This window comes from Pristiophorus japonicus, chromosome 10 (assembly GCF_044704955.1).
Source record: "Pristiophorus japonicus isolate sPriJap1 chromosome 10, sPriJap1.hap1, whole genome shotgun sequence".
NCBI lineage: Eukaryota > Metazoa > Chordata > Chondrichthyes > Pristiophoridae > Pristiophorus > Pristiophorus japonicus.
In genome coordinates, this window is record NC_091986.1 from 650,624 (window position 1) to 668,703 (window position 18,080).

Below are 18,080 nucleotides of genomic sequence, written 5' to 3' on the forward strand. Positions count from 1 at the left end.
GGTTAGCTGAGATATCTATGAGGTTGGGACAAAGAAAGCTTACAGCTGAATGCTTATCAGCTAAAATCTCTAGCCGTGATATTTGGCAACTTAGCGACGATAGTTTTGGCCGTTTTTTGTAAAGAAATGCTATTCACCTCGCTTCTGCCCACTTCTGGCATGGCCTGTGCTATTCGACATCTTGGTGAGGGCGATAATGCGGCTGTACGTGCGTGTGCCGGCAGTATGCAGAGTAGGCAGATTGTGACTTCGTACACTGACTTGACGCACGACGTGCAATTTTTGATGTCGCTGCTCTATTCAATGCCCGCTCCTAAATACACGCAGCTGAACATATGGGACCTCTCCCACCAGCACCACTTAAAAGAGCTACATCTAACTTGCATATAAGTTGATTATTGCTTTTGTATTGGCTCTTGCAGAGTTTGTAGGAGTACTGGGTTGTAGGAAGAGATTTAAAATGTTGTTAAAGCTTGCAGGGAGTGCTGCTGGACGATGGAAGGCGTTGGCTGCTACTGGAAGACCTCTGACTACATCACTTGCTCCTAGTCATGGGACTCTAGTTGCAGTCCCCCTCGCACTGCAGCATGTCAGGAAGTTGGAGCATAGGCCACAAAAAAGACAAGCTGCTCGCAGAGTGAGGAAGAGGGTGGCTCTCAGCGAGAGGCCTTACCCACCTGAGGTCTTCAGGGAGCACTTCTCCTACCTGCACCTAAGCCAGGTACAGTGTGTTCGGTGGCTCCACTTCACCAAGGAGGTATTCACAAAGCGCTGCCACCTCTTGGAATCAGACCTGCAGGGCAGGGCGAAGACATAAATGCCAATGGCCCTCAAGGTGACCGTAGCCCTGAATTTTTTCACCCAACAAATCCTTCCAGGCTGGAACAGACGACATAGGTCATTGTCCTGCTTATGTCATTCTCAATTATTATCCTACACCATATTATAGTATGGTCACTATTGCCTAGATGTTTCCCTACTTTTACTTCTCTTATCTGCTCTGATTCATTTCCCATTACTAGATCCAATCACAAATCCTCCCTTGTTAGGCATCTTGTATACTCGGTTAGAAAGGAGACATGTACACATTGCAAGAACAGCATTCCCTTATCCCCTTCACCTACCTCTTTTGACCAATTAATTTTGGGGTAATTGAAATCCCCCATGATTATTATTCGATGTTTGTTACTCATTTCCCTAATTTATTTGCATATTTCTTTCTACATCTCCCTTCCACTATTAGGTGTTCTGTATACTACACTTTTTGGTGAGATTGATCCTTTATTATCTTTTAACTCTATCCATATGGATTCTATTTCTATCTTCCCGATGGCTGTGTCACTTTTTTTCATGCCGTTATGTAATCTCTAATAAGTACAGCTACTCCACTCCCTTTTTTCCCTCTCTATCTTTTCTAAATATATTGCACCCTGCAATGTTTAATTCCTATCCTGATTTTTCTGTAGCCATGTCTCAGTAATCCCAATGTCTGGTTCCTCACAATGCCTGATTGCCTCCAGCTCCCCTGTTTTATTATGGGCACTGTGTGCATTGCTCTACAGACAGTTCAACTTATTTTGCACAGCAGTTGCTCTCAATTAATTTCGTACCATTTATTTACACTCCTGTTCTATAACTCTATTTATTCCCTGGTCATTTATGTCTTAGTTAAGTCTGTCCTACACTCTCTTTTCCTGTTTCGTTTATATTTTGGCTTGTTTCATTTCTTGTACAAGAACATAATAGGAACAGAAGTAGGCCATTGACCCCTCGAGCCTGCTCCGTCATTTAATACGATCATGGCTGATCTGATCATGGACTCAGGTCCACTTCCCTCCTTGCTCCCCATAACCCTTTATTCCCTTATCACTCAAAAATCTGTCTATCTCTGCCTTAAATATATTCAATAACCCAGCCTCCACAGCTCTCTGGGGCAGAGAATTCCATAGATTTACAACCTTCTGAGAGAAGAAATTCCTCCTCATCTCAGTTTCAAATGGGCGGCCCCTTATTCTGAGACTATGCCCCCCTAGTTTTAGTTTCCCCTATGAGTGGAAATATCCTCTCTGCATCTATTTTGTCCAGCCCTCTCATTATCTTATATATTTTGATAAGATCACCTCTCATTCTTCTGAACTCCAACCTACTCAACCTATCTACACGAGTCAACCCCCTCATCTCCGGAATCTACCTAGTGAACCTTCTCCGAACAGCTTCCAATGCAAGTATATCCTTTCTTAAATACAGAGACCAAAACTGCACGGAGTACTCCAGGTGTGGCCTCACCAATACCCGGTACAGTTGTATCAGGACTTCTCTGCTTTTATACTCTATCCCCCTTGCAATAAAGGCCAACATTCCATTTGCCTTCCTGATTACTTGCTGTACCTGCATACTAACTTTTTTTATTTCATGCACAAGGACCCCTAGATCCCTCTGTACTGCAGCACTTTGCAATTTTTCTCCATTTAAATTATAATCTGCGTTTCTGTTTTTTCTGTCAAAGTGGATAACCTCACATTTTTCTACATTATACACCATCTGCCAAATTTTTGCCCATTCACTTAACCTGTCTATATCCCTTTGCAGATTTTGTGTGCTCCTCACAATTTGCTATCCCACCCATCTTTGTATCATCAGCAAACTTGGCTACATTACACTCGGTCCCTTCATCCAAATCATTAATATAGATTATAAATAGTTGAGGACCCAGCATCGATCCCTGCGGCACCCCATTAGTTAATGTTTGCCAACCAGAAAATGACCTGTTTATCCCGACTCTCTGTTTTCTGTTAGTTAGCCAATCCTCAATCCATGTTAATATATTACCCCGAACACCGTGAACCTTTATCTTGTGCAGTAAACTTTTATGTGGCACCTTATCGAATGCCTTCTGGAAATCCAAATACACCACATCCACTGGTTCCTCCTTATCCACCCTGTTTGTTACATCCTTGAAGAACTTCAGCAAATTTGTCAAACATTGTCGGGCATTTGTTGGAAAGTGTGAGGCACTTTGGCAGAAAAAAAATCAAAGAGCAATTATTATTTAAATGGAGAAAGATTGCAAAGTGCTGCAGTACAGCGGGACCTAAGGGTACTTGTGCAGTATGCAGGTACAGCAAGTGATCAGGAAGGCCAATGGAATCTTGGCCTTTATTGCAAAGGGGATGGAGTACAAAAGCAGGGAAGTCTTGCTACAGTTATGCAAGGTATTGGTGAGGCCACACCTGGAATACTGCGTGCAGTTTTGGTTTCCATATTTACGAAAGGATATACTTGCTTTGGAGGCAGTTCAGAGAAGGTTCACTAGGTTGATTCCGGAGATGAGGGGTTGACTTATTAGGAAAGGTTAAGTAGGTTGGGCCTCTACTCATTGGAATTCAGAAGAATGAGAGGTGATCTTATCGAAACGTATAAGGTGATGCAGAGAGGATGTTTCCACTGATGGGTGAGACTAGAACTAGAGGGTATGATCTTAGAATAAGGGGCCGCCCATTTAAAACTTAGATGAGGAGGAATTTCTTCTCTCAGAGGGTTGTAAATCTGTGCAATTCGCTGTCTCAGAAAGCTGTGGGACATTGAATAAATTTAAGACAGAAACATAGAAAACATAGAAACATAGAAAATAGGTGCAGGAGTAGGCCATTCGGCCCTTCGAGCCTGTACCGCCATTCAATGAGTTCATGGCTGAACATGCAACTTCAGTACCCCATTCCTGCTTTCTCGATAGAAACATAGACAGCTTCTTAAACAATAAGGGGATAAGGGGTTATGGGGAGCGGGCAGGGAAGTGGAGGAGCTGAGTCCATGATCAGATCAGCCATGATCTTATTGAATGGTAGAGCAGGCTTGAGGGGCCGCATGACCTACTCCTGCTCCTAATTCTTATGTTCTTATGATTTCTCTTTCATAAAACCATGCTGACTCTGCGTCATTGAATTATGCTTTACCAAACGTCCTGCTACTGCTTCCTTAATAATGGACTCCAGCATTTTCCCAATGACACATGTTAGGCTAACCGGTCTATAGTTTCCTGCTTTCTGTCTGTCTCCTATTTTAAATAGGGGCATTTGCGGTTTTCCAATCCGCTGGGACCTCCCCAGAATCCAGGGAACTTTTGGAGATTACAACCAATGCATCCACTATTTCTGCAGCCAGTTATTTTAGGATCCTAAGATGCATGCCATCAGGTCAAGGGGACTTATCTGGTTTTAGTCCTATTATTTTACTGAGTACTACTTCTTTAGTGATAGTGATTGTATTAAGTTTCTCCCTCCCTATAGCCCCTTAATTCTCCCTTATTGGGATGTTTTTAGTAGATCCCTGCCCCCGACCCCCACATCTTACTAGTTTAAAGCCTTTGCCATCTCCCTATTACCCTTTCTGCTAAGAGACTAGACTCATTCCCGTTCAGGTGGAGCCCATCCTATTAGCTCCTTCTTGTCCAAGTACAAGTAGTGTCCCATGAAAAGGAACCCCTCGTTCCCACATCAGCCCTTTAGCCACGTCTTAACTCTCCTGATCTGTCTTTCTCTGTGCCTAACTGCACGTGCCTCAGGCAATAATCTAGAGATTATTACCCTTAAGCTCCTGCTTTTAATTTAATTCCTAACTCATGATACTCCCTCAGCAAATCCTTCTCCCAGTTCCTACCTATGTTGTTTGTTCCAACATGGTCTCCATATTACAAAAATCATATACAGGCACTGGAAAAGGTGCAAAATAGATTTACGAACGTACGAACCATCTGGTCCATCGAGCCTGTCCCAAGAAGCAGAACTGAGAGGTTAATAACAATCAGGAAAGGGTGATCAGGCTGAGCTCTTTTCTCCAGAAAGAAAAGATCTAATAGAGGTATTTAAAGTTATGTAGGGGTTTGATAGGGTATGTGCAGACTTGTGGGAGAGTCCAAAACTTGGGGTCACAAATATAAGACAGTCACTAATAAATCTTTTAAGGAATTCAGGAGAAACTTCTTTACCCAGAGTCTGAATGTTGCTACCACATGGAGTAGTTCAGGTGAATAGCTTACATTAATTTAAGAGGAAGCTAGATATAAATTGAACAACAATGCATAAAGTAAATGTGATGTTGGGATATATTAAAAGGTCAATATTGGGCTGGAATAGTGAGGTAATCCTGCCAATGTATAAATCATTGGTGTGACCACACTTAGAATACTGTGTAGAGTTTTGGTTGGCACAGTACAAAAAGAATATTGCAGCTATCGAAAAGATACAAAAGAGGGCAACCAGAATGATTGAAGTGATAAAGGGATTGATTTATGAGAAGTGATTATGTAAATTGGATATGTTCTCATGGAAAAGAGAAGGTTGAGAGGTGATATGATTCCTGTTTTTAAGATTATAAAGGAACTAGGTAATGTAGACCATGTCAAGCTATTTCACCTTGTCTAGAACATTAGAACAAGAGGACATGGCCTGTGCTTGAAGGGGGTTCAATTCAAAACGAATCTCCGGAAACAATGGCCCCGATAATAACTACAAGGTGTGTTCCGAACGCAGGGGGTATGCAATATCAATTACAAAACTCGGAAAAAGTTTTGGTGCGACGGTTTGTGGAATTTCAATGTGGCCACCACATTATAATATTACTTCCAGGTTTGCCGTTGAATGCGCAACACCAGCCATGGTGCAGACCCGCATGATGCGATCTCAACTGGAGCATTTAAAGGGCCAATCCAAGGATGGAATTTAGAGGAATTAGGAGTTGAAGCACAATGAGGGAGAAGTGCTATAATGGTTTTAGGATGGACACTGGCTGTACCAAGAGCTAAGGTGGAGTGAGGAGTAGTAGAGTGATACTCTTCCCCAGCAATGGGAAGAAGAAACCTGCTGCTGCAACGAAGAAGGCGTGGCTGGAGGTGGCTGAGGAGGTGAGCAGCAGGAACATTGTGGCAAGCTCCTGGCTTCAGTGCAGGAAGCGCTTTAATGACCTAACCAGGTCAGGAAAGGTGAGTATAGTTGCACATCCACCTACATCCTGCTTGCACATCACTCCCACCATCCCTACCCTGCCTCTCCTCCCCACTCTTACCTTGTCAAGCCTATTTTATCGGGAGAGATGGCAACATGTTGGGTTCTGGTTCCTCACACCTACTTGCCTGCAAGTGCACCCATTGTTTTCTTTCAATGTACTTCCTCACATTCCCATCTATCCATACACCACTGTCACTCACCCTGATCCTTATGCAATTTCATGCCTCTCCCTGATAGTCACCCTCACCAAATGCACTGTATCCGTCAGGTGAACACATAGCTCTGCAGTCACTCATAGGTCTGCCCTTTCCTCCTTTGCAGGAGAACAGAGCGCAGAACACTAAGGAGAGGGGGAGGACCGGAGTTGGTTCACAGATTGTACAGTTGACATCTGCAGATGAGGAAGTGATGGAGATTAATGGCATTTTGGCGTCTCTGACCATCGGAGATGGAGAGATTAGGACCTCACAGCTAGCTGGTAACGGAATTAAATAACAGCAACTCAACTGTCATACAATGGTCAGTCCCATTGATTTGATTTCAGCAGCGAGTGAAATATGATCATCTTCATAATGCTAAGTTGCAACATTCTTATCTTGTTAGTGCTAATTCATGTCTTTTCTCTCAACCAAGGCTTTCACGTGGACCTCTGGGGAGCTGCTTCCTTTTGAGGGTGCACCATCACAGGACGCCAACTTACCATGCACCAGCGCAGATACTCGCACGTCGGTGGGAAGTTAATTGGGATTTCACTTTGTAACTCTCACTTCACAAGTGAGCACAAGCTGACAGTGATGGCAGGGACAGCTGTGGAGAGTCTGCGCTGGAGGGCACAGCCCTTTCCAAGCTCTGCTCGACTGGACACAAATGCTGTACCCCAGGGGCTACAGATGATAAGGATAATCATTGAGCGGCAGCGGAAAATCTGCAAAATGCTGGAAAGCTTTCTGTCATGTATGTACATTCTGTTTGTAGCCACCAGATGGCGTCATTGTTGAAGGCCACTGAGCAGCACGCACATGGTGTTGCTTGGGTATAAAAGGCCAGCCATTTTGAGAGCCAGGCACTTTGGGCCTAAATAAAGCAGAGCAAGATTGTACCTTGCTTAGTTAAACAGTACTCAGCTTGAACCTTTATTGCATACATTTGGCGATGAGAATACCTTTGTTTGCAAAATGAGCATGATTGGATTTTTAGAGCGATTCGTGGAGGGAGAAGATTGGGCAGACTTTGTGAGCCGTTTGAACCAGTACTTCGTGGCCAACAAAATGAAGGGGGTCGACGATGCAGATCGGCGCTGGACCGTGTTCCTCACTGTGTGCAAAGATCGATGGTCTGATAAAGAATCTACTCATGCCCAGTGATCCAACAGAGAAAACGTATGAGGAGTTGTGTACATTGGTACGGGAGCACCTCAAGCCAAACGACGGCATCATCATCTCGAGATACAGGTTTTATACACACGTTCGATCGGAGGGCCAGAGCGCTGCGGAATTCGTTGCTGACCTGAGATGTCTAGCGGGACCGTGCAAGTTCAGGACGGTGTTGGCAGACATGCTGTGGGACTTATTTGTTATCGATATCAACCACGAGGTGATCCTGCGCATACTTCTGGCGGTTGAGGAGTTGGATTTAAAAAGAGCCATCCAGATCGCTGAATCATGTATGACAATGGACAGGAGTCTAAAGCATATAACGGTGAGGAACTGAACCTCGGCAAGTACTGTAAATGCGATTGATTCGACGTTCAGCAGAGCAGCACATGGCAGGACCTATACGGCTGCGTTCGTGAAACCTGTGGCTGCCCAAAGTCTGCCAGCGGGAATGTATCCAACTTCTCCGTGTTGGCGTTGTGGGGGAAATCATTGGCACCAGCAGTGCCGATTTAAGCAATATAGTTGCAAAGGCTGTCTGAGAGTGGGGCATCTCCAGCGCAAGTGTCCACAGATGAGCAAGCGAGCTGCGACACACCACGTGCAGGATGAGAGTCAGACTAGCGCGGATCCGGATACGCAGTCCGAGATGCCAGAGGAGGAAGTGTATGGACTGTACTCCTTCATAACCAAGAGTAAACCAATTTTGATTAATCTGAAGTTTAACGGGATACCGGTATCGATGGAACTGGACACAGGGGCGAGTCAATCAATCATGAACGAGGGGGCATTTAATAAGCTGTGCGATACTAAGACTGTGAGGCCCAGGCTGAGCCCTGTTAATGCCAAGCTGCGCATGTACACCAAAGAACTGATTGGCAGTGCACAAATTAATGTGCCATATAATAGTATGGTTCATGAGTTACCGCTGTGGATTGTTCCAGGCAATGGCCACGCTGCTCGGCAGAGGCTGGTTGGAGAAAATCAGATGCAACTGGAACAACATAAAGACATTGTCAACGGAAGAAGATACATGTGCCCAAGTATTGAGCAAGTACCCCTCACTGCTCGAACTGGGTATCGGCAACTTCACGGGAGCCAAGGTGCAGATTCACGTGGACTCAAATGCAAGACCCGTCCATCATAAAGCTCGGGCAGTGCCGTATATGATGACGGAGGAGGTCGAAATTGAACTGGACAGATACCAACGTGAAGGGATCATATTGTTATGTCTTGAATAAAGAGTCAGACTAGATACTGCAAGCTCAAAGTAAGTGGGACCGTAGTCCTTTATTACAGATCTCAGAGTGCCTCTCCAGCCTGTGAGGCCTCCTTATATACTGGTGCTCCCAAGGGATTGTGGGATCCCTTGGGACTCCAGGGGATAAGCCCTCTGGTGGTTAGACATGGTAATTACAGGTTTACATACATAACAACACCCCTCCCCCAAAGTCAATAGTGTAACTATTCACAATGTGAGTTGATCTGGGGCCTTCCTTTCCCGGGTTGATCATTTCGGTGCAAATATTGCTGTTGGTGAGTCGTTTGTTGGGCCTTCGCTAGGCTGCTGCACAGCTGGCCTTGCTGGACTGCTGAGGGTGATGGGTTCTGCTTTGTGGTCAACCGCTGGGTCGGTTGCCACTTTTGTGTATGCTGGAGGGTCGAAAAAGGTAGAGTCTGTTGTAGGTTGTTCTGGATAGTCCGTAAATTTGAGTTTGGTTTGGTCCAAGTGTTTTCTGCAGGTTTTAAATACAGGACTCTTTCAAGGCCCTGTATTTAAAACCGAGTTGAGAAGGAATTTTTTCTCCCAGAGGGTTGTGAATCTGTGGAATTCTCTGCCCAAGGAAGCAGTTGAGGCTAGCTCATTGAATGTATTCAAGTCACAGATAGATAGATTTTTAATCAATAAAGGAATTAAGGGTTACGGGGAGGGGGCGGGTAAGAGGAGCTGAGTCCACGGCCAGATCAGCCATGATCTTAATGAATGGCGGAGCAGACTCGAGGGGCTAGATGGCCTACTCCTGTTCCTAATTCTTATGAGTCCATTTGCGAGTTTGACCACAAACACCCTACTCCCCTCTTTGGCCAAAACAGTGCAATCCACTTGGGATCTTGTCCATAGTTCAACACAAATACAGGATCATTCACTTCAATTTCTCGTGACACATTTGCGCGATCATGATATATATTCTGTTGAAGCCGCCTGCTCTCTAGCTGTTCGTTTAGATCAGGGTGGACTAACGAGAGCCTTGTCTTAAGTGCCCTTTTCATGAGCAGTTCAGCAGGAGGGACCCCAGTGAGCAAGTGGGGTCTTGTGCGGTAACGAAGTAGGACTCGGGATAAGCGAGTCTGCAGTGAGCCTTCAGTTACCCTTTTCAAGCTGTGCTTGATTGTTTGAAATGCTCGTTCTGCCTGACCATTGGACGCTGGCTTAAACGGGGCAGATGTGACATGTTTGACCCCATTGCGGGTCATGAATTCCTTGAAGTCGGCACTGGTAAAGCACGGCCCATTGTCACTTACAAGGACATCAGGCAGGACGTGCGTGGCAAACAAGGCCCGTAGGCTTTCAATGGTGGCAGCGGACGTGCTTGCCGACATTATCACACATTCAATCCACTTGGAGTACGCATCGACAACCACTAAAAACATTTTTCCCAAGAATGGGCCTGCATAGTCGACATGAACCCTAGACCACGGTTTGGAGGGCCAAAACTATAAACTTAATGGCGCCTCCCTGGGTGCATTGCTTAACTGGGAACACGTATTACATTTGTGCACACAAGACTCTAAGTCTACATCAATACCGGGCCACACGTGGGATCTGGTTATCGCTTTCATCATTACAATACCTGGGTGGGTACTGTGGAGATCACTAATGAAAGTGTCTCTGCCCTTTTTTGGCACAACTACCCGATTACCCCATAGGAGGCAGTCTGCCTGTCTAGACATTTCATCTTTGCGCCGCTGATACGGCTTTATTTCTTCCTGCATCTCTAACGAGACACTAGACCAACTCCCGTGGAGCACACAGTTTTTTACTAAGAACAGTAAGGGGTCCTGGCTCATCCAGGTTCTAATCTGTCGGGCGGTAAAAGGTGATTGCTCAATCTCGAATGCTTCCCTTACCATAACTAGATCTGCAGGCTGTGCCATCTCCACCCGGTGGTGGGCAATGGTAACCTACTGAGAGCATCGGCACAGTTTTCTGTGCCTGGCCTGTGGCGGATGGCATAGTTGTATGCAGACAATGTGAGCTCCCATCTCTGGATGCAGGCCGATGCATTCGTATTTATTCCCTTATTTTCAGAAAAGAGGGATATAAGCGGCGTATGGTTGGTTTCCAATTCAAATTTGAGCTTGAACAGATATTGATGCATTTTCTTTACCCCGTAAACACATGCTAACGCTTCTTTTTCGATCGTACTGTAGGCCTCTCGGCCTTGGACAGACTCCTGGATGCAGAAGCAACTGGTTGCAACTTCCCAAATTCATTAGCTTGTTGCAATACACACCCAACCCCGTATGACAACGCATCACATGCTAGTACCAAATGTTTACATGGATCGTACAACACAAGCAATTTGTTTGAACATAACAGCTTCCTAGCTTTCTCAAAGGCATTTTCTTGGCTTTTACCCCATACCCATTCATCTCCTTTACGCAGTAAAGAGTGCAGGCATTCTAACAATGTGCTAAGACCCGGTAAGAAGTTACCAAAGTAGTTCAGGAGTCCTAGAAACGACTGCAGCTCCGTCATGTTCTGTGGTCTTGGTGCATTTTTGATTGCCTCCGTCTTCGAATCGGTGGCCCTGATGCCATCCGCCGCGATTCTTCTCCCCAGGAACTCCACTTCAGGCGCCAGGAAAACGCACTTCGAGCATTTTAACCTGAGCCCCACGCGGTTGAGTCGACTAAGAACATCCTCCAGGTTCTGCAGATGCTCGACTGTCCCAACCTGCAACCAAGATGTCGTCCTGGAAGACCACCATGCATGGGACTGACTTCAGTAAGTTTTCCATGTTTCTCTGGAATACCACCGCGGCTGATCGAATTCCAAACGGGCATCTCTTATAAATGAAGAGACCTTTGTGTGCGTTGATGCAGGTAAGGCCCTTCGATGATTCCTCTAGCTGCTGCGTCATGTAGGCTGAGGTCAAGTCCAGCTTCGTGAACGTCTTTCCTCCCGCCAGTGTAGCAAAAAGGTCATCAGCCTTTGGTAGTGGGTATTGATCCTGCAGGGAGAAACGATTGATAGTTACTTTGTAATCACCACAGATTCTTATGGTGCCGTCTCCCTTGAGGACTGGAACAATCGGACTGGCCCATTCATTGAATTCGATCAGTGAAATGATGCCTTCTCTTTGCAGCCGGTCTAGCTCAATCTCTACCCTTTCTCTCATCATGTACGGTACTGCTCTTGCCTTGTGATGGATGGATCGCGTCCCCGGAATTAGGTGGATCTGCTCCTTGGAACTTCCCGATGCCTGGTTTGAACAACGAAGGGAACTTGTTTAAGACCTGGGCACACGAAGTGTCGTCAGTGGACGAGAGCGCTCAGACGTCATCCCAATTCCAGCGTATCTTTCCCAGTCAGCTCCTGCCAAGCAGCGTGGGACCATCGCCTGGTACCACTCAGAGTGGTAGCTTGTGCACCGCTCCATCATAGGAGACCTTTACAGTAGCACTGGTGATTATGGGAATCAGTTCCTTTGTGTAAGTTCTCAGTTTCGTGCGAATGGAAGTCAAGACTGGCCTTGAGGCCTTGCTGCACCACAATTTTTCGAAAGTCTTTTTGCTCATAAAGGACTGGCTCCCACCCGTGTCCAGCTCCATTGATACCGGGAATCCATTTAATTCAACCTTCAGCATTATTGGGGACACTTTGTGGTAAATGTGTTCACCCCATATACCTCTGCCTCCTCGGTCTGAGGCTCTGGTCTGTCGTGATCCGCCGTGGATCTGTCCTCCTCTGCAACATGGTTTGCAGGATTAACAGGGTTTGCAGCTCGCCTGCACATACATTGGAGGTGTCCCATTGTTCCACAGCCCTTGCAAACATACCCTTTGAAACGGCATGAATGGAAATGATGATCAGCCCTGCAGCGCCAACAAAGTGTTAATGGCCTTGAATTCATCACCCTTGATGGTGGACTCTGAGACATCTGCGGGCATGCAGCTGCAGGCATGTGGGGCCTGCCCTGTACGCTGCGATTCGAAAACAACATCACTTTGTTCACAGTACTTGTAGCAGCACTCGTGTGCTGAGAGATTTGCTTAGTATTGTCACTGGTGGCAATGAATGCCTGGGCTACCGCTATGGCCTTACTCAAGGTTGGGGTCTCTACAGTCAAAAGTTTGCGAAGTATCACTTCATGGCCAATGCCAAGTATGAAAAAGTCTCTGAGCATGTGCTCCAAATGTCCTTCAAATTCGCAATGTCCTGCAAGGCGTCTTAGCTCAGCGACATAACGCGCCACTTCCTGGGCTTCAGATCTTTTGTAGGTGTCGAACCGGTATCTCTTCATCAGAAAACTTTCGGGTTTAGATGCTCCCACACCAGTGTGCACAAATCATTGTACGATTTCTCTGTGGGTTTTGCTGGAGCAAGCAGATTTTTCATGAGGACATACGTTGGTGCCCCGCAGAAGGTGAGGAGAATAGCCCTTCTTTTGGCAGCGTTCGCTTCTCCTTCCAGCTCATTGGCCACGAAGTATTGGTCGAGTCGCTCCACAAAGGCTTCCCAATCATCTCCCTCCGAGAATTTCTCCAGAATGCCCACTGTTCTCCGCATCATTGGGTTCATCATCTGTATCTTGTTGCCAGTTGTTATGTATGAATAAAAAGTCTGACTGCACACTGTGAGCTCAAAGTAAAGTGTGAACTTAGTCTTTTATTGCAGGTCTCCAGAGTGCCTCTCTAGTCTGTGAGGCCTCCTTAAGTACCTGTGCTCCCAAGGGATTGTAGGATCCCTTGGGACTCCAGGGGACGAGCTCTCTGGTGGCTGTACAAGGTATATACAAGTTGACATATATAACACCAAGGAACATCTGAACAACCCGGAAGAGGTTCTACTGCGTTTGGATAGAGTGACTCAGACTGAAACGCTCGAAGTGCCTCTTCATGGCACCGGAGGTCGAATTTCTCTGGAGGAAAATCGCAGCTGATGGCATCAGACCTATTGATGTGAAAACCAAGGCCATCAAGAATGCACCCAAGCCGCAGAATGTGATGGAGCTGCATTCGTTCCTGGGTCTATTCAACTACTTTTGTAACTTCCTACCTAAATTGAGCAGCTTACTAGAACCACTGCACATGCTATTGCGAAAAGGCGACAACTGGGTGTGGGGCACATCGCAAGACAGAAAAAGCCACCAATCTGCTTTGCTCAAACAAGCTGCTGGTACATTATGACCCATGTAAACGTTTAGTTTTGGCCTGTGAAACATCGTCATATGGAATTGGTTGCGTACTCCAACAAGCCAATGAGTCGGGGAAACTTCAACCTGTCGCGTATGCATCCAAAGGTTTGTCTAAAGCAGAAAGAGCCTACAGCATGGTAGAAAAAGAAGCTTTAGCGTGAGTGTACGGTGTTAAAAAGATGCATCAATACCTGTTCGGTCTGAGGTTCGAATTGGAGACTGATCACAAGCCGCTCATTTTGTTGTTTTCCGAGAGCAAAGGTATCAATACCAACGCTTCGTCCCGCATCCAAAGGTGGGCGCTGACATTATCTGCCTATGATTATGTCATTCGCCATAGACCTGGCACAGAGAATTGTGCCGATGTTTTGAGCCGATTGCCGTTGCCCGCACCGGAGGTGGAAATGCCACAACCGGCGGATCTAATGTTAATCATGGATGCTTTAGAGAGTGAAGGAACCCCTGTCACGGCTCAACAAGTTAAGACCGGGACCAGCCACTGCCTGATTTTATCGGTGGTAAAGGGTTGCATCCTCAAAGGGGATTGGTCTATAATACCTAAGCAAATGTCTGAGGACCAAACCGTACATTCGTCGCAAGGACGAACTGTCTATTCAAGCAGATTGCATATTGTGGGGCAATCGCGTTGTAATGTCCAAGAAAGGAAGAGAGAAGTTTGTGCGTGAGTTACACAGCACACATCCTGGTATAGTGATGATGAAGGCCATCGCCAGGTCCCATATATGATGGCCAGGAATTGATTCTGAGCTGGAAGCATGCATGCATCAGTGCAACACTTGCAAGCAGCTCAGCAAAACACCAGCAGAATCGTCGCTGAGTCTGTGATCATGGTCCAGGATCCATGTCGATTTTGCAGGTCCCTTCCTGGGCAAGATGTTTTTAGTGGTGGTGGACGCTTATTCGAAGTGGATAGAATGCATAATCATGTCATCCAGTACGTCCACGGCAACTGTAGAGAATCTCAATGTCATGTTCGCGACACATGGGTCTGCCTGACATAGTGGTGAGCGACAATGGGTCGTGCTTCACCAGTCGGGAGTTTCAGGAGTTTGAAACTTAATGGCATAAAACATGTAAAGTCAGCACCGTTCAAGACTGCGTCCAATGGGCAAGTTGAATGTGCAGTACAAATTATCAAGCAAAGCATGAGGAGAGTAACCCAAGGATCACTGCAGACCTGCTTGTCCTGCATACTGCTGAGTTACAGGACAGGACCCCACACACCCACACGGGTCTTGCCTGCCGAATTCATGATGAAAAGCGGTTTTAAGACCAAGCTATATCTGGTACATCCGGATTTAAATAATCATGTTGACTACAGAAGACAAAGTCAACAAGAGTACCACGATCGCGCAACTGTGTCACGTGAGATTTCTGTTAATGATCCTGTGTATGTGTTGAACTATGGTCAGGGTCCCAAATGGATCGCTAGTATGGTCATGGCCAAGGAGGGCAACAGAGTATTCGTTATTAAGCTCAAAAATGGGCAAACTTGCAGGAAACACATGGATCAGACAAAGCTGAGGCACACAAATGAGCAAGAACAGTCGGACGAAGAAACCATTGATGACCAACCAACCTACCATCAGTCTTCAGAGAACTCAAGGGTCATCAGTGAACCCGGAATTTCCATCACGGACCTGTTCAATAAAAATGGACTTGCAATTCCTGACATGGCCACTGCCACCCCCAACAAGTCAGTCATCCAGCCATCAGCCACAACAGACCCCGCAAACTCACCCAAGGCTGGAATTAAACTGAGACGGTCAACCCGGGAGCGCAAAGTACCGGACCATCTCAACCTGTGAAAGACTGTGATAAGATCTCAGAGGAGGGTATTGTCATGTATGTACATTCTGTTTGTAGCCACCAGATGGCGTCATTGTTGGAGGCCACTGAGCAGCACACACATGGTACTGCTCAGGTATAAAAGGCCAGCCATTTTGAGAGTCAGGCACTTTGGGCCTAAATAAAGCAGAGCAAGGCTGTACCTTGCTTAGTTAAACAGTACTCAGCTTGAACCTTTATTGCATACTTAACACCTTCCACGCACATTGTCCACAATTGCAGAAATAATGGAGGAGACCAGCTCAAGCATGAGTGGGTAGATGTCATAAGGCATTGTGAGGATGTCTTCTTCCATGGATAGATTGGCCAACTCCATTGAGCTTCAGTCACGGCAATCGAATGAGTCCATGCAGCCCTTGACCACAAACTTGCAGACTGGATGCCAACCATGTTGAACGAAAGGGGGACCAGCGGCGGGGATAAAAGGAGCGCTGTCCTGAGGCCTGTGAACACAGCGAGAGCGGGACCAGCGGCGGAGATAAAAGGAAAACCATAACAACAAAAGCAACAACTGCAAAACAATTAAAGTGATGTCACAACCAGGGAAGGAGCTGATTGCAAGAGCAGCGAGTGTGGCGCGGGGATAAGGAGCAGCAGAGGCCTGAGAGCGGGGACAGTGGCATGGGGATAAGGAGCAACGGAGGCCTGAGAGCGGGGGGAGAGAGCAAGAAAACCCAACAAAAACTCAAGGAGGGACACCACAGGACAGCAGGTTGGTGGTTGGTTGGTGAGTATCACTGTCATCTTTTCTCTCTGAATTAGGGCAAAGAGGTATACTTTAGTTAATAATCTAATAAATAGAGGCATGGCAGGGCAACTCAGTCTCCTGGAATGCACATCCTGTGCCCTGTGAGAAGTCTTGTTCACTTCTCGTGGTCTGGACGACAACATGTGTGGAAAGTGTTGCCAGCTGGAGTAACTCGAGATCTGGGTGTTGGAGCTTGAGCGGTGGCTGGCATCACTGCAGTGCATCCACGAGATTGAGAACTTCCTTGGTTTCAGAAGGTGGTCACCCCGCAGCTTAAGAGTGCAGGCAGAGAGAGAATGGGTGACCACCAGACAGACAAGGAGGACCAAGCAGGTAAGGCAGGAGTCCCCTGTTTTTTAGGCCTACATAGCTTCTTTTCTTTTGCATTGCTTCAATGCATTTTTTTCCTTGCCTTTCAATTTAGATTTTTTTTTCTTTGTTCCAGTCAAGGGAATTTTACTTCAATATGCAATGTTGTTCCCAGATTCTTCAGACAGTATGCACAGTTTTGAGCCTGCTTACCATCTGCTCCCAGAATGTCACTCTGGTGAGGGCACCCTGAAGTGCCAAATTGGACAGTCCTTCTCACATTCACTTCATGCAGATTTGTGTCCATTTAGCCAAAATCAAATCAAGGGTAAGACTCTGTACCACTTCATCACTTGCTCCCAAGAATCTGTTTTGTTCTTCCACACTGGGATCCCTTTCACTTCATTTATCCCCACAACTTGCCCCCCACCCCCCGCCACACACACACACACACACAGACCTGCCCCCTGATGACTTGGCCAAGTTTGACAGATATCTAACATTGATTTTGAAGCTTGCTAAAGGCTAAAATAAATATTTGTCCTTGCATGCGGGCACTTATCTTTCAGTCCTTTAATTTGTACCTGTTTGTCAGAATGTCTCCTTGGTCCATCAGCCTTGCTTTCTGCACAAGGGTAAAGCTATACAGGCAGCTATTAACAATTATTCAAATGAATTGCAGTGGAAAATTTAGGGCAGTTAGTTCACTGCTCTAGCCATGTGGCACAAAAGCCTCCATTGTGCCAATAGTGGAACAGGTTCACTGTGCGACAGTGCTTTCAATTTGAAAAGCACTTCAACTAAACCAAATGTTAAATACCTGTATCACCATCTAGGTTATCATATTATTTGTTGCATTTTTTGTTCCTGCATACTCTTATAAAAAATAATTTATGGTACAGTTTAATGTGTGGTGAGAAATGATACAAGGAAATATAAAATGTGTTATTGGAAGCAATATTGGGAAAAAAAACTAAGTAGCTTATTTATGTGTTAAAATTGAAAAACAACTGAATTTTGCTTTCTTTTTATAAAGCACATCGTCTGGTTCAGATGAATTTGTAGGCACTCTAACTTCAGAGATTACATCAAGTGAAAGCAGTGAAAATGAATTGTCTGAAACTTGTGAACTGGAGGAAGTCTGTACCTTCGTGGAACAGAAATCAACGAATAGCACCGATGCTGGACCCAAGTCTATTGAGAGTATGTCAGTAATTTTTACAGTATCAAATTCATAATTTTTTTCATCACAATATTTTGACAAATGCAAAGTAATTGCACACACAGGCTTGACAAGATCTTTTGCCCTTTATAGTCTTCTGTGTATGCCAGGTAGGGGCATCAGAAGCTGCATTGA

At 45.8% G+C, this 18,080-nt stretch overlaps 1 protein-coding gene across 1 annotated transcript in view; it reads left to right on the forward strand.

The window, feature by feature from the left end:
* The window catches only part of LOC139274682 (cilium assembly protein DZIP1-like), a 455,193-nt gene that overhangs the window by 361,409 nt on the left and 75,704 nt on the right, over window positions 1-18,080 (forward strand). Inside the window, exon 14 of the mRNA XM_070891361.1 lies at window positions 17,760-17,926. Within this exon, the coding sequence (XP_070747462.1) occupies window positions 17,760-17,926 (167 nt within the window). The remainder of the gene's footprint in view (window positions 1-17,759; window positions 17,927-18,080) is intronic.